This window comes from Xenopus laevis, chromosome 5S, assembly GCF_017654675.1.
Source record: "Xenopus laevis strain J_2021 chromosome 5S, Xenopus_laevis_v10.1, whole genome shotgun sequence".
Lineage (NCBI taxonomy): Eukaryota > Metazoa > Chordata > Amphibia > Anura > Pipidae > Xenopus > Xenopus laevis.
In genome coordinates this window covers 104,241,049-104,266,897 of record NC_054380.1, presented here as the reverse complement: position 1 = coordinate 104,266,897, position 25,849 = coordinate 104,241,049, and the positions used below count along the sequence as shown (strand labels likewise).

At 37.1% G+C, this 25,849-nt stretch overlaps 1 protein-coding gene across 4 annotated transcripts in view; it reads right to left on the bottom strand.

Moving 5' to 3' along the window:
- Window positions 1–25,849, bottom strand: part of LOC108718120 (1-phosphatidylinositol 4,5-bisphosphate phosphodiesterase eta-1) — a 59,495-nt gene that overhangs the window by 23,373 nt on the left and 10,273 nt on the right. For all 4 annotated transcript variants that reach the window (XM_041564921.1, XM_041564922.1, XM_041564920.1 and 1 more), the window contains exons 4-12: window positions 23,315–23,444; window positions 19,106–19,276; window positions 16,608–16,701; window positions 13,193–13,396; window positions 12,114–12,234; window positions 11,496–11,667; window positions 9,829–9,936; window positions 8,770–8,931; window positions 2,977–3,042 (exon numbers count right to left, since the gene is read on the bottom strand). In XM_041564921.1, coding sequence (XP_041420855.1) covers window positions 2,977–3,042; window positions 8,770–8,931; window positions 9,829–9,936; window positions 11,496–11,667; window positions 12,114–12,234; window positions 13,193–13,396; window positions 16,608–16,701; window positions 19,106–19,276; window positions 23,315–23,444 — 1,228 coding nt within the window. The remainder of the gene's footprint in view (window positions 1–2,976; window positions 3,043–8,769; window positions 8,932–9,828; window positions 9,937–11,495; window positions 11,668–12,113; window positions 12,235–13,192; window positions 13,397–16,607; window positions 16,702–19,105; window positions 19,277–23,314; window positions 23,445–25,849) is intronic.

The following is a 25,849-nucleotide window of genomic DNA, read 5'->3' as shown; positions in this document are numbered from 1 at the left end:
CAGGTAATATTTGATTGACAGTTTAGATATTTAAACGCCTTTATAACAGGTATGGATGTTTTAATGAAAATTTTTTTTGGGGTTTCATATTTAATTTGCAAAGGACTTTCATTATGCAGATTTTTATGTGTAGGTGACAGGTCCACTTTAAAGTGTGAAATGGTAACTATGAGCGGTGAAGATGTGGAATTCTCTCCCTGAATCAGTTGTACAGGCTGATACATTAGATAGCTTTAAGAAGGGGTTGGATGGCTTTTTAGCAAGTGAGGGAATACAGGATTATGGGAGATATCTCATAGTACAAGTTGATTCAGGGACTAGTCCGATTGCCATTTTGGAGTCAGGAAGGATTTTTTCCTCCTTTGAGGCAAATTGGAGAGGCTTGTTTACCTTCCTATGGATCAATTGGCAGTTAGGCAGGTTGTATATAGACTTAATAGGTTGAACTTGATGGACTTGTGTCTTTTTTCAACCTTACTTACTATATGTAACTATGTAACAGCATATTTCATTTGCATCTCTTTATTTGTGCGCATATCTTACATTTATTTTGCTAATCCTTAATACCATAGAGAGATTACAAGGGATATATAAAACAAGTATGATAATCAGTGGCGTAACTAGGGAGGAAGCAGACCCCACAGCTGCGGGGGGGCCCGGGAGGAGAGGGGGCCCGGCCGAAATTGATGTCCTCCTGGCTCTTGGCTGATGAATGCAGCCAGGCCAGCATCGCATCGATCCGTCCGTCAGACTCAGACGTGACATGATGACATATTCCGCCCCAGTCCTCCCCACTGCCACTGGCCGGGCCCTACCTCCTCCAGGCATACGCCATACTTCAGTGTTCAGTCTTCCTTCCGCCCTCCCTGCGCCGCTTGTCATTTTGTTACTTCCGCCCTCTCTCTGCTCGTCTGACGTCTGCGTCTCGCCAGGCCCTCCCTCTTCCTCTTGTGTAATCGCGTGTGCCGTGTGGACGCAGTGCGCACATTGTGAGTCAGACAGTACAGGTGAGGCAGGGAGAGGCCCGCCTGGCTGTGACTGTCTGTAGACCTAAAATGTGTGGGAACTGGGAAAGGAATACGAACGATGCTGCAGGGACAGGGGGGTCAAACGTTTTGAGGGGATTTTATTTTTGAAAGTGTGAAAACTACAGATGGAGGAGTCTTGCTTGTGGCTATAGCAGGGCTTTGTGGCCTTTATGTTGCATTGACCAGGATAAGTTGGGGGGCCCATAATTTTTCTTTTGCAGGGGGGCCCTGTTACTTCTAGTTACGCCACTGATGATAATCATTATAGGAAATGACATTTGCTATGTATTTGTTAATATGTATGCAAGCATAACCTCGGTAAAAACCTAAGAAATTGGTTATACAGTATTGTTTGCCAGAGGAGTAGATGGTTGCGTATGCAGTGATCCTAAAGTGCACAAGAACTGAAGCATGAAAAGGAAAAATGCTCTTCGAGTGTGAATTATGTTTAACATCAGAGTAACTGTAACTTTGCATTTTCTATACAAGTAGCCAGTGCTTCTCGTAGTTTCGTGCCAACATTGTCCATATAGACTTAAAATGTATGTACAATGTAAAAGTTAAAATCGCTACATAACCTTGTTAAAATATTGTATTAATACCAATCAAAATATGTGCTGTTTCTTTTACAAAGCCATTCTGTCTGCATGGTAAAGCATTTAAAACAAGTGTTGCTACCTTGGGTGATATACACCAAAATAACGTAATCCCATAATCAGGGCTGCCATACTTACAAATGGGACGCTGTTTAAAGAGGCAGTTCACTTTTATTGTTGTATAATAGTATGAGATGACAGTGTTATTCTGAGACAATTTGCAACTGGTACTCATTTTGTTTTAAAATAAGTAGGCATTTTCAGCAGCTCCCTAATTTGTGATTTCAGATGCTATCTGGTTGCTAGGGTCCAATGTACCCTAGTATCCAGGCAGTGGTCTGAATGAGAGACTGGAAGATGAATAGAAAGAACAGAAAGAGGAGTAGTAAAATGTAACAATAACAATAAAATGTAACCTCAAAGAGCAATAGCTTTGTGGCTATCAGCCCCCACCCATTTGAAACCTGTAGAGGTAGAAGAGAAAGGCAAATAATAATACTATAAAAATGAATAACTTGCTTTGACTATGATATTCTATCACATACTAACAGTTAACTTAAAGATGAATTAACCCTTTAGGCATTTCTAACAGCATAACAATATTCAGTGATTCGGATCAGTGTCATAGTCGGTCTGTAGTAGCTTGACCACTAGCATTATGGCACACAGGCAGTTTCAAAGGCCACATTTTGTGATTCAAAAACACTGTTGATGTCAGTGCCATGGCACATTTCAAGCAATCAACAGGTATGCAGTAATACTTGATGCACGTCACCCATTTCTATACCCCAGTGAGGGCTGAATGAGGGACATACGCATAAAGAGACATGTTTGAGGCCTTACGGAGTACAGTTGGGCATGGCCAGAATGTACCAGGGTTCAGTTTATAAGTATGTGACTTAGTAACAAAGAAGAAGGCACACACCCTTAAAATTATAATACGAGGTTCTAATCCATAGGAGGCTCCCCATGAGGGTCTCCAAAAATAACATATAAATAATCAAAAAAGGATTGCACACTCAGTTAGCCAAAAAAAATAATCTATTTATTACATAAGGAGAAAGGGGGTTAACAAAAATTACGAAACAATAAGTGAGCCCAACGCGTTTCAACCTAGTGGTCTTCCTCAGGGGCACAAAAAATAAATAATCAAAAAAAAGGCAGTATGTGACAACTGTAACTGTATAACCAAATTAATAAGCAATTAGTTTAAAATACATCCTGATTTTAACCTTCTAACGTAGCCTTCTGTGTAATTTGCACTAGAATGATGAGGCTTCTTAGAAAAAAATAGTGCACAAGTGTTGGGGAAGAGTAGAAATACATGCACAGATCTAGTCCGGTAGACTTACTTTGTGTTTGGCAAAATTTCCAATTGAAGACCTTTTGGACTTTCCACGATCTTTTGTGTCATTATTCTGTGGAATATAACAAGAAGAAAAATCAAATGTGATATGTGATCCATTAACCCGGACACCTCACTATCGCATGCAACAGACCACAATATCGATTTACAAAAAGAATATTTATGCAGAGAGATACTGCTTTCAATAGCAATTAGGAAAGATACCATAGAATGTGAAATTATTGTACAGGTATCGGACCTGTTATCTAGAATGCTTGGGAACCTGGAGCTTTCTGGATAACTGATCTTTCTGTAATTTAGATCTTAATACCTGAGTCTACTAGAAAATCATGTTAGCATTAAATAAACCCAATAGGCTGGTTTTGCTTCCAATAAGTATACTGTGGAACATGTAGGGTTTTTAAATCATCCTCAATGTTTTGGCAATGATAAATTATATATGTGGCCTGCACATTTATTGAGCTCCCCATTGATCCTCTCTGGTCTGTATCACAAAAGGATTGTGATAGCTAATAACTGTTGGCACAGGGGAAATACACAATTCAGTCTACTGTCAGGTTGGCTGTATATGAAACTACCTGGAAATCTTTGATAGAGGCAATCAAACTGAATTACTAAGAGATTTCTCTAATGCATGTTAAGCTGTAAATAATAATCTAATGGGGGAATGTAATAAAAGTCGCAAAGTGCAAAACATTTAGCACAAATAAGAATAAAAAGTCTCATTTTGCAATGTAATACTCTTCTGTAAACTATTATTACATTGCAAATTGTAACTGCACATTGCAAATTTTAATTGTGCATTGCTCACTTTTAAGAAGTGCTTGAAGGTTTCGTAATCTTTTGGAGCAAACATACAACGTTTTCAGTAAGAAGTTTTATTACATTCACTGCGCACTGGTGCTAACTATAAAATTCGCAAACCTGCTTCTATTGTCGGAAGTGGTCGCTAAATAGTTTCCGGGTCGCAAAAGCTAAATTAAATTCGCACAAAGGCAAATTTGTTCGCACAGAGGCATAACTTTTCACTTTTCAAATATTATTCCCGTTACCAACTTTTATTACATTCCCCCTAAATGTCCTTAATACGCATTGATTAAAAAATGCTATATTATATATATTATTTAACTTTTGCTATAAACTATGTCCATATTAAAAATGTGTTGGTTTCTCTTTCAATTGAAACAATATATACAGGTATGGTATTTGTAATCTGGAAACCCGTTAACCAGAGAGTGCCGAATTATGGGAAGGCCATCTCCCATAGACTCCATTTTATGAAATGAATGTAAAATTGTAAAATTTGTAAAATTTACTTCCCTTTTCTTTGTATTGATAAAACAGAACCTTGCACTTAATCTAAACGAAGATATAATTAATCCTTATTGGTGGCAAAACATAATGTTTACTTAGTGGACTTAAAGGGTAAGTAAACATTTAAAATAAGTGATTGTAAAATTGATGAGAGTGCTATTTTGAACACTTTTGCAATGTATATTCATTATTTATTTTTTTTTAATTCCAAGATATTAAAGGATACATGTAACTGTTAATATGATTACATTTTGTTACAACGGCGCCACCTGCTGGTCATTTTCCAATCAGTCTGACCACCAAGTAGTCAAGGAAGAAGTTGTCAAGTTGTCAGAGGCTGCTCTGATATTCTTCTGCTTAGGAATACAATTAGAAACCTTTCTCAAATATTTAATATCTCCCTGACCCCTTCCCTTCCTTTGTAGTTTTTGTTTCCCTTATAATTCCATATTTTTTGCTGTATATTCAAAAACTGAAAAAAAGGCATTTGTTGGTGGGCAATGTTTCCACAACAAAATTCAACTGTGATTACTCTATCCATGTTGTTTCTTAAACTTTCTCATTGGTGGGGAAAAATCCCCCCCCCCTTTCCCCTCCAACCTGAAGATCCGTATCTATATCTCCCACTTAATGTGTCATCCACTCTATATGTCCCATGTAATATGCCCCAATTAAACATAAATATGTAAGAAAGGCATATAATTATTTAGAGCTTCAAATTTTAACTACTTTCCACTGGATCTTAAAGCCAAAAATACAATGTAGAGACAGGTGCTGTCTTTATCAAGCCATCTGAATGTTACTACATGGGAAATAACAAAAATGGGGGATGGGGAGAAATCAATTGTGCAACATATTACACTACAATAGAAGTGATATGAAAAGATGGTTTCATGGCTGGATCTCTCAGATGGGTAGGATAAATAAAGTAAGGGTGAGCATTATGTCGAGACTCCGACACAACTTTCAAACTCTGGTGATCAGCATTCCCCAAAAAATTGTTCAATTCCATATAGGCTATGGTAAAGCAGTTTATCTTGGAAGAACACCAACTTGGAGAAAAACTATGTTTTATAGAGTAAGAAATAAGTAGGGGGCTTGGACCTGGCTAATTGTTATCATTATTTCAAAACAGATATCAAGCTATGGATTGAACAGCAATCCACTTATACACATTTCATACATGTATGTGATTTTTAGTGAATTTCAATTGATCCAATCCAATTGATCAGAAAAGAAATGGCAGCTACCCACTAGCTAAACAGAACCATATTTTTAATACTGCTAACAGTATTCTGAAGCGGGCACCCAATATTCTGGCATGCCCCAAAATGAAAAACAAAAGGGTTGGATTTTTTTACCCATAAAAAAAATCAGTTTTATAGCACTGAAAAACTCATAATACATAAACCTTTATAAAGCTTTTCCTACTTTATTAAATTCTGCCAAACTATTGGTTCCTTCTTGCAGGAAATCCTATCTGGTCTTGTATAAGTTGTATTAAAGATTGGTTGAACAAAGTGGAAGAGATTCTTTGATATCTGCACTAACCTATACCAGATTAATCAATATCTAAAATCCAAAAGGCATGGACAATTTCTATATTTAATTCACCAGCTCTCTTTAAACAAAACTCAAATATAACGTGAAAAATGAAGACTGACTGCAAACTCTCCCTCTACATCCTCCCTTTTTACTCTTGACAAGGGGACTCCTCAATTGACCCTTAGCTTTCAGCCATCCCACTGAACCCAATTGTTATACACCTTAATGAAACACCAGAAGCCAGAAATGGGGTAAAATGGCCACAGCATTTATTCATATTTTATCAAATAAATAGGACCTTGTCAAAATCTGTTACCAGCAGGAGCTGCATCTTCCATCATTAGAGAAGTTCAGCAGCCCTGCTGATGTCCCTAAATCTGCAGTCTCTCGATGATAGGAAATACACTTAGCACAAGCAGTAGTAGCTAGGGTTGCCACCTTTTCCTGAAAACAATACCGGCCTTCCTATATATTTATCTTTTTTCCCCTATTAATAACATTGGGATCAACCATTATTTTCACTGGCCAGGCCGGAAAAATACCGGCCAGGTGGCAACCCCATTAGTAGTGTTTGTAGCGATCAACCCACTGTGCAGTCACAGGAGAGAACCTCCTTCCTCCCTCTTCTAAATTTACCTGTGCAGTACTCTGGCAAGGTCCTACTGCTGCTGTGACAAATAAAATTTGAAAAACATTATCATATATCCACTGTTTTGATCCAGAGGAAGGCAAAAAAACCCAGCCTGAAGCCACTGCCAATTATGCCTCAAGAGAAGAAAATTCCTTCCTGATCACAATGACGCAAACATTCCCTAGATCAAGCATTTGACATTCATTTAACATGAATAATACCATGTAGTCTCTCACGTTAATACTGTTTAACTGTACCAAAACCACATTATAACAGTGCATGCAGGATAACATCCACATTTGGTTATTAATAGATAATATCATAAGATAAAGAAGAGAAACTCCTGACATTTCATAGAATATGCAAAAAGGGAGAAGGTGGGTGGAAAGTTTCTACCTACTCAGAAGATAAGGAAGTGAAATGCTTCTTCCCCTGACATCACATCCCTTTCCCCTCATTGATTCTCACCCAATCACAGCTACATCTGATTCTGCCAATCTTTAAATCTAAACCAGTATAATCTGGCTGCTGGTCATTCGGATCCCTTGTCATACAGCCACTATGTTTATAGCTCCAGGGCTTTCCTTTATTTTTCAGTTACACGTTTACCCTGTATGTTTATCTGTCATTATTGTTTTTTGTTTTTGTTGACAGATGCATAAAAATAAAACTTAAAAAAAAACTGACATCAAACAGTGAAGTCATAAATATTCATAGAAGCAGCAGCAGAATGAAGAAAAAGACTACAAAGATGCAGAAGACTGCACTATAAATAAGAAGCTGATTAAGCAACATTGAATTGTTGAATGGTGTCTGAGCATAGAATATAAACAGTAGCCTGTTTTATAAATACATAACAATGATTATAATCAAAGCTTTGATTTTCCTCTTTTTGCTTTAAAAAAAACAATATTCTCCCACTGTGTGATATCATCCAGTGTAGCAAAAGCAGATGAGCACAGCAACTCAAGATCTCTTTGCTTACAAAAAATATAGTGAAGCAGGTGGAGAGTGTAAGATAGATTTGTGGAAATAATTAGAAAGGGAATGTGTTCCTGTTCCAGCAGCAGTGCCTCACTGATCTGTGAATGAAATGCAGTAAATCAAAAAAACATAAAATATATTCCAATGCGGTGGGTTTTTATGATTTCCACCACATGGAATACTTAAGCTTGTCCCTGTACCCTTTGCACTATGCTAAACCACAGGTGATGTTGAAGATGGGCTCTTGATAACTTATAATAGGGTGAATGAGCTTGTTTCACATTTGCCACGACTCTGTGCAGGCCATTTCAGTCACAACAAACCAATAGTTATGGACCTCATTTTGTGCATGAGAGGGCATTATTGTGATTAGGGTTGCCACCCGGCCGGATTTTACTGGCCTAGCTGGTAAAACACCTGCCAAGGCCGGGGCCGGTATTACAAATTTACCGGCAATGTAGCTGCCGGTAAATTTGTAATACCCTTAAAAGACCCCTTGGCCGCCCCCAATCCCCTGTAAACTTAGCTTGTCCTTCAGTTTTTGTCCTGGCTGTGCCGTGGCCCGCCCCTTTGCGGCACAACCCCGTCCACTTTGACGTCACACCACACCCCTTTGGTGTACCCACCACCCGGAAAAAAAATTTGAAAAAGGTGGCTACCCTAATTGTGATGTGGTGAAAAAGGAAAGAGCCCTCTCTAAGCTGTTGTCACAAAGTAAGTGTTGTGTTCACAGTGAAAGTTGTGCAGGACTCACTGGTTATGCTTACAACTGATTTATTAGAGCTCCAACATGGCTAACTTTGTACATGCATTTCAAGAAGGAAGTATGTAAAACCATCGAGAGCAAAAGAGAAAAAGAAGCTAGACAAACACATCAACTAGCAGAGAGAATACAAAGCACCGAAAGAACATTTTGACCAGCAGCTCCCTCTAGTGGTACACAACAGTAGGAAAAAAGGAATTGTCATTGTAGTGGCACCTGTGTCTGCAATGTGGATTAAATAGCCAGTAACCAGCACGGCTGCATTTACGCTATACAAAAAGTATATGTCCCTGTACAGGAAAATGCATAATATAATACATCTGGTCACAGCTGGTTATTTAAGTAATTTATTTTTATTAATATTGGCCCTAGCATTATCAGTGCCCAGCATGCTAATACTGTATTCTTACTGATTCCATTCATTAACTAACTTTACATTGCTCTTTGTTGCCACCTCTCTTCTGTCCCAGAAAATTAAGGTAATGACATGTACCTAATGAAAACAACTACAGGTATAAGGATGTCTGGAAATTTGTCAGTACCTGTTTAAGATTAACATTCAAGCCTTCGTGTGTTGCCTTCAGTAATGCTTTAACAGTAAAGCTATCTGGATCTTCCTTATCCCTGATCTGTGATTCCTTCAGCAAAGACTCCAGTTTTTTCAGAATGAAAGATTCCACCTGGTGCTCTGTTGTGCCATTGTTCTGTGGAGAAGTAACACAAAACCCCATTAAAACTAGGCAAAGTCACCAGAACGTCTCAAGCAGTGCCAAGTACTATGCACTGAATAGGCTTTTAACATTTAGAGATGTCTCCTACAAATTCCACCAGCGGCATTATGATCCACTACAAGAAAAGACAATTATAATTACACAAGTCTTACCACTTCAAAGGAAACACTAACTTGTAAATATGTAAATGTCACAGTTGGATGTCTTCCATTTGTATATACTACACAAGTTGTCCTATGGAGGCTAGCAAAGGACACTCATTTGTACACTTGTATGTCTGCTGACTGAAGGTGGTATTGAAGCAGATGTATTGTAATAATTTAGCAGCCCCATTGTTTGTGGCTTTAATCCAGCACAGTTCTTACCTAGTAAGACCTATACAAAATGTATCTTGTCCATACAATAGGACTCCTGGTAAATGGAATTTACAACATAATATTATACATGTAATACTACATTTATTCGTTAATTATAATACATCATGTAGGCCAATGCTTTATTAGAGCTACGTGCCTAATGAAAAAAAAAACATCAACTCTGCAAACTGCTGAAAGAGAAAGAGTGAAGAGGGACTAAACTGATTATTTCAGATCGACTGATTATTTTTTGCTATTTTTTCAAACAGATTTCAAAGTAAATACTTTTATAGATACAGTATATATATATATATATATATATATATATATATATATATATATATACACACACACACAAACACACACACACAAACACACACACAATGTATTCATATAAGCTTGTTTAACCACATCACTGGTTTCCTAGACATTCTATAAACAATAATTTGGCTTCCCAGAATGAAAGGTTAAGAGCCATTGCTCTAATGCCTGACTGTATAACATCTCTACTTACAAAACATTGTGTTAGTTTGCATTCTTCTTCAATTTCATCAGCACTATCTTCATCTGAGACGTCTCCTTCCTCTGCATCATCTGCCAGGTCATATGGCAACTTTTTTCCCTAAAATAAAATTATATATAATGTAAAAAAAAAAAGTGTATGGTGATCTATATAATGCTTACACTTTTTTTTTTGTTCTGGAAAGCTAACTTTTAAAATGGTTTTCATTTACCAAAACAGATAAGTGCTAGGCATACAAACCTGGAACATATGCCTTATATCGTATACACAGGGGCCCATTTACTTAGTTCGAGTGAAGGAATAGAATAAAAAAAACGTAGAATTTCGAATGATTTTTTTGGCTACTTCGATCATTGAATTGGGTACTTCGACCTTTGACGACGACTTCGACTTCGATTCGAACTAAAATTCGTTCGACTATTCGACCATTCGATAGTCGAAGTACTATCTCTTTAAAAAAAACTTCGAACCCCTACTTCGCCACCTAAAACCTACCGAGGTGCAATGTTAGCCTATGGGGAAGGTCACCATAGGCTTTCTATCAATTTTTAAGTCGAAGAAAAATGGTTCGATCGATGGATTAAAATCCTTCAAACCGAACGATTCGAAGGATTTAATCATTCGATCGAACTATTTGCGGTAAATCCTTCGACTTCGATATTCGAAGTCGAAGGATTTACATTCGGCAGTCGAATATCGAGGGTTAATTATCCCTCAATATTCGACCCTATGTAAATCTGCCCCACAGTGTTACAGATCTCATTAATTTAAATTGGATTCCCTGTACACGTGCAAATGCTGCAATGCTCCTTGGACACTATCTATTAGTGCAATACAGGCAATATCTGTTAAATATGTGGGTTAAAGCAATAATACAGCTGCATTAAGAATGCTTTTTGGGAATGAATTTCCACTTACAAGTATTTGGTCAAAAGATGTACGCTAATAATACTGAAAAGATGTACGCTAATAAAACCAAACTGGCAGTTCAGTGTATGAAAATGCTAGATTCTTTTCTCAAGATACACACATTTTTACTTTAATCACATATTTCAATATTAAATGTTCCAACAGTTTGAAAGAATTATGAATATAAAATAAATATTTTAAGACTTTTCGAAAAGGGAAACGAGATAGTACAAATACAAAATAAATATTAGTGAAGACATCCTAGAATTTTTAATCTATATTTAATTGATCTGCTAGCACCCTTCCTGCTAGCATAGAAACAGAATTATTTAGATTATCATGATTAATTTTTCTTCAAAAGTCAGATATGATTTATGTATCCTTCATTATAGGAGCAAAATCTGTTTTTTTTTTCCCCCTCTCCATTAAAGGAAATTATTTGGGTGCTACTGTTGTGCAGGAAAGTATACATATTTTAGCATTTTCCAGTGCAAAAGGGACTTCAGACAAAAACCCACATCAACCATTTGCAAGAAAGTAGGCAGAGGGTGTGAATGTGTGAGATGTGAGCACAGAATCTCCTACTTTGCTCATAACAATTATATCCCACCTCTTTAGAGATTATCGCAGCACTGAAAGGTATTCATTATTTCTAAAATTTCAGTCTAAACCTAATTACATGGGTAATTCTCTTGTGCTGTGCAAGGCTCTCTTTGTAATAGACGAATAATTTTTTGTCATGTACTCACCTTCACTAATATCTTTCCTTTGAGATTTTGAGGACTAGGAAGTTGCGTGGATTCTTCAAGTGGGACCAAAGACAGATCAAGTTTATCTCCAAATATATCTTTCATGTACTGAGCAATCTTTCTTTGCTGTTGGATGTTGCAGTGGTTTTCAATTGAAAGGATAAGAGGATATCTGTAATACATTTACTTTATTTAACACATTGTGGTAACTTACTACAAGTATGGGTCCTGTTATCCAGAATGCTCGGGACTTGGGGATTTCCAGATAATGGATAACTTTCCAAAATTTGTATCTTCATACCTTTAGTCTACTATAAAATCATGTAAACATTAAATAAACCCAATAGGCTGGTTCTACTGCCAATACGGATGACATATCTTAGTTTGGACCATGTACAAGGTACTGTATATTACAGAGACAAAGGGAATAATTTGTAAAAATTTGGATGAATTGCATATGGAAGACGTCTTTCCATAATTTGGATAATGAGGTTTCAGATAACAGACCCTATATCTGTATATCTCTAGTATTTATATTCTCCATGCGTTATCTTTGTGTTAAAATCCGAATGTTCAGTGTGGTGTTTGCAGAAATCCATTCTAATAGAACCAACTTACTCATTTTTCATAAAAGCATGTTTGTTGATGGTTTCCACAACATCCTTAAAGGGAACTTTGGAAGTGAGGGTATAGCCATGGTGCACCAGGGGTTCCCCATCTGGTCCATCCCAGCAGTCAACTATGAACAAAAGGAAAAAACATAATTTGTTGTTTTCTCAATTATATTTCCTCCAGGCAGACACCTCCAGGGCGACATCTTTATCAGCGGCCTATGCAAAAAGAGGCTACACATTATTCTTACAGAATCTGCTACAAATGGAAAGGGCCTGTTAATATAAGTGATTTTAGAGAAAGTAGTGAAGTTTGTCGCCATGGCAGACTTAAAATCTTAAACAGAATGACAATGAGAATAAGCATGGCAGGAAATATCCATATCCATATTGGAAGATTATGCATACAAATACTGTACTTAGATGCAGAGAGGCACAATGAACTGTATAATGGGAGCGTGAAATTACAGATTAAAAAGGTTTTAATTATTTCCATTCATAGTCCTAAATTAAACTGGGGAATATTCCTCATATGCATTTTTAAATTTGATCTTCTGACCTGGGGACCACCTAGGGATCATCTGTCTTTAATTCCAATTCTAGACATTCTGGCAGCAAAACCTTTATTTATCTATTTGTTTATGTCAGTAGAACAATGACTTAATATCTTAGCATTTGTTAATAGGCATTTTATAACATTATAATAATATTATTAAATAACTGACTAAATAGCAGTTTTTGCTACATATCCAAAACATTTATTTATTATACTAGACATTAAGCCCGTTAAATTAACGGGCGCTAGAACATATGTAGAAAATTCGCCAGAGACGGTCCGTGGGGCACATGCGCAGCAGCTCAATCCCACGGACACAGGGACTCGACGCAGAGACACTTCAACTTTATTATATAGGATTATCACAATATAGCAACAATTACTTTTTCTCTGCTTCCAATCCCAGAGGGCAACATGCTACCAGTTAGCTTCGCAAACACTGAAGACAAAATTTGGGCACTTTAGTTGTGGAGAATATAGAACAACCTCATGAATTTATGCAAAGCTAACCTGGACACAAGAACACATACCTTCTATGCATCGGCAGCCATCTTGCAATACCCAAGCATACATGTCCACTTTAGATTGAGAAAGAAGTTGGTCTCCAGTTAAGTAGGTATTATGGGATGATGCAATGTAGTAGTTACAAAGTGGTTGGTCCATGTCTTGGTAGACCTCACAGTGCTGAGGGTTAAAAATATCTCCTGCAGGACTTCTCATGAAACTAGTAAAACCTTTATATGAGAAAAGGCAGATATTTACTTAATGACATTTTAAATAATATCTGTATGGATGAAAATAAAATGTATTTATGAGACATCAGCTATATTTCGACCACCTTCTTCAACCTAAGTGCAATGAATAGGTCTTGTACGGGCCATACATTTTGCCTATTGTTTCAATCACAAATAAAAAATATGTTTTTCATTTACAGATCCTTTTGAAACCCTATTGAAACAAGGGTTTGCATGCTACATTAAGGGGCAAATTCATCAAGGGTCAAATATCGAGGGTTAATTAACCCTCTATTTTCGACTGGGAATGAAAATCCTTAGATTTTGAAGTTGAAGGATATTGCGCAAATACTTCGATCGAACGATCGAAGGAATAATCGTTCGATCGAACGATTAAATCTTTCGAATCGAACGATTTGAAGGATTTTAATCCAGCGATCGAAGGATTATCCTTCGACCAAAAAAATTTAGCCAAGCCTATGGGGACCTTCCCCATAGGCTAACATTGGGTTCGGTAGCTTTTAGGTGGCGAACTAGGGGGTCGAAGTTTTTTCTTAAAGAGACAGTACTTCGACTATAGAATGGTGGAATAGTCTAACGATTTTTAGTTAGAATCCTTTGAAGTCGTAGTCGTAGTCGAAGGTCGAAGTAGCCAAAAAACACTTCGAAATTCAAAGTATTTTTTCTTCTATTCCTTCACTCGTAGTTAATGAATTGGCCCCTAAATGTGTGAAGAGGGGCAGCCCTGTCTAGCAATTTTTCTTTGAGTTCTTTGAGTATGGCTTTGGACTGGTCATCTGCCTCTAGAACCTCAAATATTTAGGTATAGTGCTGATTAAATTAAGCAAAATAACTTTTTTAACTGCTACTTACATACATTATTTCTGGAAATATTTTGTTTGCTAGCTCGTTGAATGATATGAACAATTGTTCTTTTGTTTCTTGTTCAAGATTTAATTTCATTGCTTGGCAGATAATATGAGAAATGTTAATAGTCTTTGAACTATTATTTTTGTTGACAACTTTAAATCTGCATTTAGCAATGATATGGGTTTGTGGCAAGTGTAATGTTTTGATCCCTATATGGATAACATGGATGTGGAACACCTTGCTAGGCCTTGTTATGTGGGTTTTTACATTTAAAGAATTGTTTTTATTTTAATGAAAAATTTGAGTTGTAAAATGAGTTGAAAATGAAAAGGAACAACAACCAGTTCAGTAGTGTTTAAATCAGTGGTTCCCAACCAGTGGCTCATGAGCAACATGTTGTTTACCAACCCCTTGGATGTTCCTCCCAGTGGCCTCAAGGCAGGTGCTTATTTTTGAATTCCTGGTTTGGAGGCAAGTTTCAGCCAATCACAGCTCTTCTTTGGCATCTCCAGGAACTTTTTTCATGCTTTTGTTGCTCCCCAACTCTTTTTACATTTGAATGTGGCTCAAAGGAATAAAAAGGTTGAGGACCCCTGGTTTAAATAATCCCACACAAAAAATGGAACTAAACAGAAATGAATTTTCTATTGCTCCTACAATGAGAGAAAGCAGAATGACCTATTTTTTTTATTTACACTGATAGATACAAAAATGTTAAATAAAGTTAGTTTCAAAATGACTGCACCATCTGTGACCTTGTTTTAACATCCTAAGGGCTTTAGCAATTAGTGTAGAATTCAAAGAGAATTAGGCACTAATTTCTAATTCATTAAGTAATGAAAAAAGTCCCAGGAAATATCACACAACGAATTGTAAAAAAAACTAGAAGCATATAACAAGAATGTATTTGTTCCAAATATTTAAACATTTAATGCTACATTGCACTGTTTTTGTAACACTCCAGTACATACACATTGCCTTTAATGATAATCCTTTGGCTGATACTGATCAACGTCCACAGAGATAATTTTATAAATAAGCGGGACTCACATGCATGGGTTCCCGTACAACTGGGTCAACTTACAATGGAACACTATGAATCTTTGTACAAAATTACAGATGCACCAAATGTATGTGTGTATTTTTATTTGTATAGCGCTCATTGAGGCCAAAGCACTGTACAGCAGAACAATAAATTAGTAAAACTGGTGGTTACTTCAATAGTAAATACAAAGATAGAAAAAAAGGTCAAAAATACAAATCACATAATATAAAGTAGCGTTGCAATACAGATTAAGTGCTTAGTGTCAAGGAGACAAAAGGATGAAGGTCCCTGCTCTGTAGAGTTTACAATCTAAACGGAAGGGTAACTTACAGACACAAATCGAGGGATATAAATGCTGTAGATTACAGTGGGTGACACTGTCATAATAGTGCCAGTTCCCATTTCAAGTGTTATGCAATTGCTCCAAGAGGTAGTCTTTTAACTTAGTTCTGAAGAGATTGAGACATGATTCTCTCCAGAGAAAATCAGGAAAAGCATTCCAAATATAAGGAACAACAAGAAAGAAGGGTTTGATGCAGGAAACAGCATTAGCAGTGGGGTTGCAACCAAGAGGTTGCTCTGCGAGGAGTGGAGGATTTGGCCAGGAACATATAGAGAGACAAGAGATGAGATGTAGTTAGGTATTAGGCTTTAAAGGTAAAATGAAAAGTAACACCAATAAATTAAAGTGTTTTGAAGTAAGGTGTTTGCTTCAGAAACTCTACTATAGTTTATATAAACAAGCTGCTGTGTAGCCATGGGGGCAGCCATTCAAAGCTGAAAAAGCAGAAAAGGCACAGGATACACAGCAGATAACAGATAAGCTCTGCAGTATACAATAGGATTTTTCAGAATTTATCTGTTATGTACTGAGCACCCTGTGATTGAATGGCTGCCCGAATGGCTACACTGCAGCTTGTTTATATAAACTATAGCTGTGTTTTTATAGCAAACACACCAGTTTTACCAGTGAAGGGCAACAGTACCTTATATTGTCATTACTGTAAAACACTTTCATTTTTTTTTTTGGCGTTACTGTTCCTATAAGAGGAAGAGCTTGTAAGTTATTCTTTGTTTTATGCGAAGCCATGATAAGGGCTACAGCAGAGGAGGGGCTTGTACCCTTTTGGATGAGAGGAGGAGAATTCTGGGAGCAGTATTTAATACAGACTGTAGATGGCAGTTAAGAAGGCCAGTTACTAGAAGGGTATAGTAGTAGCAGTAGTACAGAAGAAGTATAGTAGTAGCCTATACAAAAGGTTATGTGATAAATAATAATAATCATACATATCTTACCATCTATTGCGAGAAAATATTGTTCTTTGTTTTCCTCTGAGACCTCAAACTTCTGTATAATGTCAATACAGTATTCTGTTGTCACATTAATCATCTGCGACAGAAAAATGACAAGACTGCTGTAAGTTCTTTCCTTCCATAGTGCGCTGTTTATTCAATGGAATTCTGGACCCATGGCTATTGTAAAATTCTCTTTGATCATGATCAAGATTCAGTGAACCATTAATAAACTGTCAGCAAAACAACTATAAATATCATATTCTTCAATTTCTCCAAAAGATCCAACATTCATCTGCAATGCTGTGTTTATGTCAAGAAACATATTGATATCAGTGGCATGTGAAGCCTCAAGATGGAACAGATGTATAGCACGTATGCAACTGAAAAACAGGAATCACATCATCCAACAGACACAACATCCAACAAAACCAAAAAATAGAAAGATATGTGCTTTTCTCTAACTTCATTTTGATTTTCTTTCTAGAGATGAGCAGAAAGCAAGACAGTTTCGCTGTACAGCAGATGTAAGATGAATGTGTTAGAATCTCTTCCATATGCCATATGCAGTATGCCAGTTTAATAACAGATGGATTTAAAAGAGAAGTTCCCTAAATTCCCTATTAAGATTCTTTTGGGGGAATGTAATAAAAGTCGCAAAGAGAAAAAATATTTGCACAAATAAGAAAATTAAGAAATTAGCATTTCGCAATGTAATACTTCCTTAAACTGTTATTACATCGCAAATTTTTATTGCGCATTGCCCACTTTTAAGAAGTGCTTGCACCCTTTTGGATGAGAGGAGGAGAATTCATTACATTCACTGCACACTGGTGCAAACTATAAAATTTGCAAACTTTCTTCCACTGTCGGAATTGGTCGCTAAACAGTTTCCGGGTTCGCAGAAGCTATATTAAATTTGCACAAAGGCAAATTTGTTCGCACAAAGGCATAACTTTTTTCATTGCAAATTTTTTTTCCTTTACTGACTTTTATTACATTCCCCCATTGATGTTTTATAGAATTTCTGCACCTGCATTTGTACAATGATATAATGGGGGAATCAAACAAAAAATGTAAAAGTTATGTGTTTTACATTAAGGCTAGTAGTGGTCTATTCATTATGGAGGAATTTGCCATTTACCCAATGCTATCTGCATTATGAAAACAGATTCATCCCACATCCAATTAGGGATGCACCAAATCCAGGATTCTGTACGGTATTTGGCCCTTTTCAGCAAGATTCGTATTCGGTTGAATCCTTGAGCCTGGCCGAACCAAATCCGGAATCCTTCAAATCATGTGACTTTTTGTAACAAATCAACGAAGTAAAACATTTTTAGCGTGTGCCTCTCTTTATCCCTCCCCCTAGCTGATTTGCATATACAAATTAGGGTTCGGATTCGGTTCTCGCCGAATCTTTTATGAAGGATTCAGGGGTTCGGCCGTATCCAAAATAGTGGATTCTGTGCATCCTGACATCCAATACATTTGGCCATCTCTGTAGATCAATACAAAAGACACAGGGAGACTCAAAATATGATTCAATTCTTCTCCCCCCTCGTTTTCTGAAATAAATTATATCATGTGACATCTCCTAAATCTCCAAAACAAAAAGTGAACTATTATAAAAGACCAAGGAATCAAAGGGCAAGTCAACCACCAAAATAAAAAGTTTGGCTAATAAAAGCAACCGTAAGTCTGAGCCACTTTCCAATACACGTTTATTAAACACTTACAGTTAGTGCTGCGTGAAGTTTTTCAAGAATTGTGTTTTCTTTTATTACGCAAAGAATTATTTTTTGGGTTGACATTCCCTTTAAAAGAAAAGGTGGGGGATATGTTATCTGACAATTCTGTTGAACCAAATTTTTCAGTTTTCCAGATAAGGTTTGTTTTTAATATGGAACAATCACATTTGGTACAGGACATTACATGGATGAAGTTGTCATTAGGAAGAACTTGTAAGACTCACTAGTTGTGAGACGGCATAATGACAGATAACTAGAATGAATGTTATGTTCACATGATGATGAATCAATACACAGGGCATTATATAGATTTTATTCTGATGGTACTAGGAAGAGAGAATGCTCTGCTTAAGTGCTCTTATAACCAGGTACAGCAAGTACTGCACAAACCTGAGAACAATTTGCTCTACAGCAATCACTTCACTTCAACTTCTTTCTTTATCTTTTTTTCCAAAAAGACACAGTTCTTACTGTCTCATAAAAGCAAATGGAAATATTTCTCAATCCACACCTTTACTTCAACCTTTGCATCTATAAACGTGTTAAATGTTTACAAAGAAGAATATTTTAGAAGAATTATATATTGGGTTACTAATGGTATAGCATTGCGATATTGCATTCGCTGCACATAACACTAAAACCCAGAAACCTTTGATAACCTCCAGCATCAGGGACAATGAGAGAAGCAGTAATTTGACATTTGGTAATGTTAGATGCACTTTAACCTTCTTTTTACAATTTATTTCAAACCTTTTGTTCCACTTTGAGAAACTGAGCCAGCTCTTCCACTGTTAAGTGATCTTTTTTGTCACTGTAGTTTAAAAGTAACAGGTACAGATCCCTCCGTAGGGACATCATCTTGTAAAAGACTGAAAACTCTTCAAAAGTCAGAGTCCCCTGGTTCTCGTCAGTGTCTGCTTCCTGCAGAGAAATTGTTCCAGTCAATACATAAAAATACCCCTCACTTTCATATATTTTTTTTTAAAGGTTCTACAATGCTTGTTTGCATGTACATGCACATGTAACACTATAACATAATAAAGATATACATAAGTGCATACAGTACCTTACATTACCACCAGATCAAAAGAAATGTAACATTGCTATGCCGTGGGAATAGATATAATTAATATAATAATAATTAATATAATACATATACTGTATGTGATTCTTTAAACAATTCTTATATTTACTTCTTTTTAGCCCATATCATTTTTCTTTTAAAAAAAACTATTTCCATCTTGACCCAAACACATGAACCCGGTTGTAACAGGCCAGGATCCATCAGATCAGTTGAGCTCAAGACCCTTAGACTGACTACAGTCCTCCAATGCATTTTAAGGGCCCCACTCAAAATAAGAATCCTTTGATTGATATTATAATTTTAAGACAGTCCAGCCTGTATGGTATGTATTAAGGTAAGTGCCACAATACATGGTAAAAGTTAAGACATCACTGAGCTTATGGATTATCAGAAAATAACGGAAAATACTCTTCAGTTTAAAATACTACGTTAATTGGCTTTCACTCTCTCCATGCCAGCTCCCAGTGGAATTGTCCCACTGCTTTAGCCTTTCTCATTTGCCATGTAATTATAACCTGATCAAGGGCAGTAGGTAGTAACAGGACCCCTTGCAGTAGGCTCTAAAAGTTTGGTATTTTTAAGATATGCCACAACATCACTTGGCCAGCCCTTTATAGAGACTTGCTTAATCAAATACCTGGAGGTGCAAACTGTCTAGCAAGGCTTACCCTGATGCCTTAGTTGCATTGACTGTAAATTTACTAGAGAGCTACTACATCAGGTTTGGCCATGTCAGACATTAGATTATCTTGCTGCAACAAATAAACAAAGCTGTTAGATCATACAATAGATTGCACAAATGTAAAATAATTTAATAAGATTTAATAGACTTGTTAGGCAGTAATACCAATGTTATCTTTCTCTCTGCCTTAAGCACCTGCCTAAGAGGATTTATTCAGAATTTTGCAAATATTTGACAGAGGGTTTTCTAGTACATATATACTACTTTTTATGTAGGTCTTAAGCTAAGGCCAATTGCAAAGCAGCCTTACATTCCATCATATGATACTGCATGGATACATACATTTTCTCTACTGAATAATATACAGTATATGGTAAGTAATGTTGTTCTTCAGAAACAAACATGTAAAACATCTTTACATATTTACAGTCTACTTGTTTTAAAAGCACTCTCCCATTAATGTAAATGTCACAGTGCCATCTGTTTCTTACAGCTACTGTATTGTCTATAGCTGTTGTCAGTTTCTTTGGGGCCATACTGAGCTTAAGGGATCTAATACTTGATCTAAATAATATTTACACCACGTGACTAATTGAAACAGTGTTCTGCCCAGCAACAACATTCCTAATGTTTCTCTGCCATTATATCACCAAGCCTGGAGCAGGACAGACAGAAGAGCAAAACCCTGCTGAGCAGGAACTGTGCACATTATGTATTATTTCGCAACAGCATGACAGATGATGTTGTTTTTCTTATGAGATGCAATGTATGACACAGTTAAAAGAAGATTCCAAACAAAAACTCTGTACTCTGCAATTACTGTGATTTGCAAAGTTACTAAATAGTGACTGTAATTTGTATGAATCTAGAGTTCTAAAAACTGAAGTGCTTTATAATCCACAAAATACCCTGAACATAGTGTCATTTCAAGATGTTTTGCACCAGTCCCCTGAATTGTAGCCATTAAAGCAAAGGTGAGGGTAAAGTAAGAAAGTAAAATCTTGAGATCTTGTGACCATTATAAGTAAACAATGGGGCAAATTCACTAAGAATCGAAGTTGCGCCAGGCGCAACTTCGCCGCTCTTCGCCGCACTTCGCCAGGCGAATTTTCGCCAGCACTCCGCAAATTCACTAAAATGCGAAGTTGCGCACAGGGGTAGCGAAAGGTTGCGGAGTTGCGCTAGCGTTGTTTCGCTATACAAAGCGAAGTTGCGCTAGCGAAGGCTAATTTGCATACGGCGCGAAATTCAAATTTCAATGGAGGAACACGTATCTGCACTACAAATGCCTAGAAAACCTTAAAATCTGCAAATAAAAATTTTATTTTGCCCTACACATGTGCCCACTGTCTAGGTAAGTTGCCATGAGTCAGGAAAAGTAGGGGGGAGGAAGGGGAGCCCCAAAAAATTTTCGATCTTTTTCAGCCTATCAGCCATCATGTAGAAAACACGCCAGCGTTTTTTGGGACATAGAAAAAAATTTGACTTTTTTTTAAACAATCCCTATCTACTCTATTGCGCTTCGCCAGGTCTGAGGTGGCGAAGGAAGTCTAGCGTAAAAGGTAGCGTTCGCTACACTGCGCAAGTTAGTGAATTTGCGTAGTTTCGTCGCTAGCGAAGATTCGCCTGGCGTAAGGTTGCGAAGTAACACTAGCGAAACTACGCCAGCGTTCGTTAGTGAATTTGCACAGTAGCGAAAATGCCCAACGCTAGCAAATTAACGCTAGCGTTCGGCGCTTCGCCCAATGTATCCAAAGCAGTCCCACTGGCTTATTACAATATAAAGCTTATATCTATGCAATTGGCAGTTATTAGGACTTTGCTGTGGGTTTACAGCTCACGGCAATCACTGGTATTGTGTTAACATTCTATTAGCATAGTGACTCCTGGGAGGTGCATATACTAAAGATCATCCACAAGAATCCATATTTGAAAGCACTTGTTCTGCCTCGTGAACCAGTGGGTTGTATCGAAGTAGTTCCATACCAAGTGGTATGTTGGAAAATGTGTATTGTTAGGTGCATGCAAAGTATCAAAATATTTTTGGGTGTATTTTGTTTTTGTTGGTTAAAGTCTCTATCCAGTCTTGATGGCTAAATATATACATAAAAGAGGAATAGTTGAGCTTAATTCAGTACATGTGTTCCACTACACTGCAAGCTTGTAACACAACTGTGAATTCAAAACCAAAAAATCGTGGTAAACAACTGGACACCAGTAGTAATAAGTGACCGTTCATTCGCCACAAAGCAAGCCAGTTCAGGAAGTGATAACACTAGAAAAGTAGCAACATATAAATTAAAACGTAACTTTTACTGTCTTTCATTGTTAAAAACACGCGCTCTGAAGAACACACCCACTAGCCAACCAATCCGTCTGCAGTGCTGGACAATGTCCTTAAAATTGACATATAGTTAATAATATATATTAAGCGCAAGGTGGATCAGTGGGGTCTCTAAGAGACATCACTGGTTGTTTTAAGAAAAATTTTTTTAACCCTCCCAGATACAGGGAGACCACAACCGCCTGCTCCCTCCCTTCCAAGCAGACTCCCCCGTGCCAAAACCTGCCTATCTACGTCGGGACTGCGTGGGAGCTAAGCACTCCACCATCCACCTATGCCCGCCCTACGCGTTTCGCCGATGCAATCGGCTTCGTATCTGGGAGGGTTAAAAAATTTTCTTAAAACAACCAGTGATGTCTCTTAGAGACCCCACCGATCCACCTTGCGCTTAATATATTTTTAACTATATGTCAATTTTAAGAACATTGTCCAGCACTGCAGACGGTTTGGTTGGCTAGTGGGTGTGTACTTCAGAGAGCGTGTTTTTAACAGTGAAAGACAGTAAAAGTTACGTTTTAATTTATATGTTGCTACTTTTCTAGTGTTATCACTTCCTGAACTGGCTTGCTTTGTGGCGAATGAACGGTCACTTATTACTACTGGTGTCCAGTTGTTTACCACGATTTTTTGGTTCTAAATATATACATTCCTGAGTTTGGGACCTTTACCAGTTTTCATTCTGGCATACAGTCCTGTTTCAGGGACCACAGAATGAACTACAATAAACCCTGAGTCTGCATTATATTTGAGATTCAATACTAAGCTACAACCCACCCTGGGTCTGGTGAGTATATGGACACACAAACAGATCCAATACCTGTATAATAATTTAAAGGGCAGTCAACCTACCTGGAACATCTGACGAACTTTCCTCCGTGGCAGGTTGACATTGAGTTTGTGCATCAACTGGTATATTTCCTCAATGTTGAGTAAGCCATCCCCATTTTTGTCAGCTTCTTCAAATGTCTGCTTCACCCATGTGCAGTTCTGTTAAGGAACTACAAGTAATGTAGCACGGGACCAGATTTATATGTCTAGCCTGATATAACTGATATAACATCAAACAGCAGAACTTTGCAGTAAAGTGCAGGAATAGTAACATAGCACAGGCGTTTAATATCATTAGTATTAAAATGGATATTATCATCCATAAAATAACATTTTATGAAAATCTCCATTGCTTATAAATGCACATTTAAAGGAGAAAAAAAAAGCTTTAAAAAGTTAAGCTATGGGGTCTATTTATCATGTTGTTTAAAACGTTAAAATACAACGTCACAGGTCATGTTGCCCAAAGCAACCAATGAGATATTTTGTCTAACTTGTAGGAGACTGTTGAAATTGAATTGCTGATTGGTTGCCCCTATATTGGCATTCTGTACCTGCCCAACAGGTCTGTGCCTCCAAATATGCCAGCAGTGGTTCAATATCGTTGTTCCTGCTGATTCCTTAGAGGTATAGTAATGCCATTTTGACTTTTTTTTTCTAAAAGCTCCTTTTCCCTTTCCAGCTTGTAATTTTCCAAGATGGCAATAGTAAATTGTATCAATAAGGAGAGCTAAGCAGCGGCTAATAAGATAAAGAAGGTGTTTCTCTCACTACAGAGCATGATGACCTTAAAGTGCTCTACTCACACAGAAATGGCTACTTGGTGAAGAGGTGTTCACTATTTTGTGTTTCAAGCTCATACCATACATTGCTTGATGTTGTTGTAGGGAACAGAGCAAATGAGGAATGATTGCGTTTTACATTCACTGCCTCCTTCTGGACTCTACAGAGATTTATAATGTCTGCAAACACAGCCTTGTGAAAGTGGAGGGAAGAGCTCATTTACAGATCTTAATTTTCTCTTAGTAAACTGGAAGCTTCTTTAGGGAGGGAATATAGAATATAGAAATAGTTTAGGAACCATAAGCAATACAAATAAAATACATTTTAATGAAAATAATAGGTACACATTTACTTGTTAAGTGCATACGAGTGCAGACTCCCCCTCCTTTATTATAATTTGCATATGTAAATTAGGGTTTACATTTAGTTCATCCATAGTAACATAGTAAGTTAGGTTGAAAAAAGACACACGTCCATCAAGTTCAACCATTTAACTTTTTTTAACCTGCCTAACTGCCAGTTGATCCAGAGGAAGGCAAAAAAAACCCATCTGAAGCCTCTCGGATTTGCCTCAAAAAAATTCCTTCCTGATTCCAAAATGGCAATCGGACTAGTCCCTGGATCAACTTGTACTATGAGCTATTTCCCATAACCCTGTATTCCCTCACTTGCTAAAAAGCCATCCAACCCCTTCTTAAAGCTATCTAATGTATCAGCCTGTACCACTGATTCAGGGAGAGAATTCCACATCTTCACAGCTCTCACTGTAAAAAACTCTTTCCAAATATTTAGGCGGAACCTCTTTTCTTCTAATCAGAATGGGTGACCTGGTGTCAGCTGGAAAGACATACTGGTAAATAAAGCTTCTAAAGCTTCTTCATTTGACCAAATTTGTGCATCCCCATCCCAAAAACAAAACACTGCAAATAACATAATACAAAGGGTTTCCGGAGCTCTATAAAGGATCCCATACATCACACCACTGAAAAAAAAAATGCTAAGTTCTTTCAAGGTGCCTTCATACAGTATTCCAATGCTGTAAACAACAGAACATCAAGTTCTTCCAGAGAACTGGTAATTGGTTGCATCCTATTGCTTGTCTGGTGCTCTATTTATAAAACATGTCTAAAAGCTTTCTATAAAGCATGACTTAGTTATGGTCCAATACTATAATAAACTACATCACATACATTTGCTGTTTTGCACATCTTTGAAGAGCACACAGTCTTGCAAAAATAAAAAACTAAATGTATTTTACTAGGAGAAAGCATGAATCCCAGATTATTGCTACTTTTCTGCTACTTTGCAGTACATTTTTTAAGGTTTCAAACAGAGGACAATAAATGTTTAATTACCAGGGTTCCCTACAATGAATTAATATGATGGGTAAATCCATTGGGTAATTTAGAAATGCCTGGAATGCAAATCAAAACAAACATGCTAATATTGTTTCTCATATGCAGGCAGAAATCACAGCTACAGTGCATTAATTCACCCAGTGATACTGTCTCTTTACTAAGCGCTGCTCAGCCTGATCAAAGGTTTCCCTACACAGGAACCCCAAAATGGAAAGAAAATTCAGAAGAGAAAATTTTTATGATGATAGGGTAGACTTGCACGAGAAAAAACAATAAAAACCCTTCTGGTAATGTGCCATTTTAGCTCAAAACACCATCTACTAGCTTCTATACTCTTGCCATAACATAGCTCAAGCACTCAATCTCCTACCATCACTCTAGCACTCACCCTTCTACCATCACTCTAACAATCACC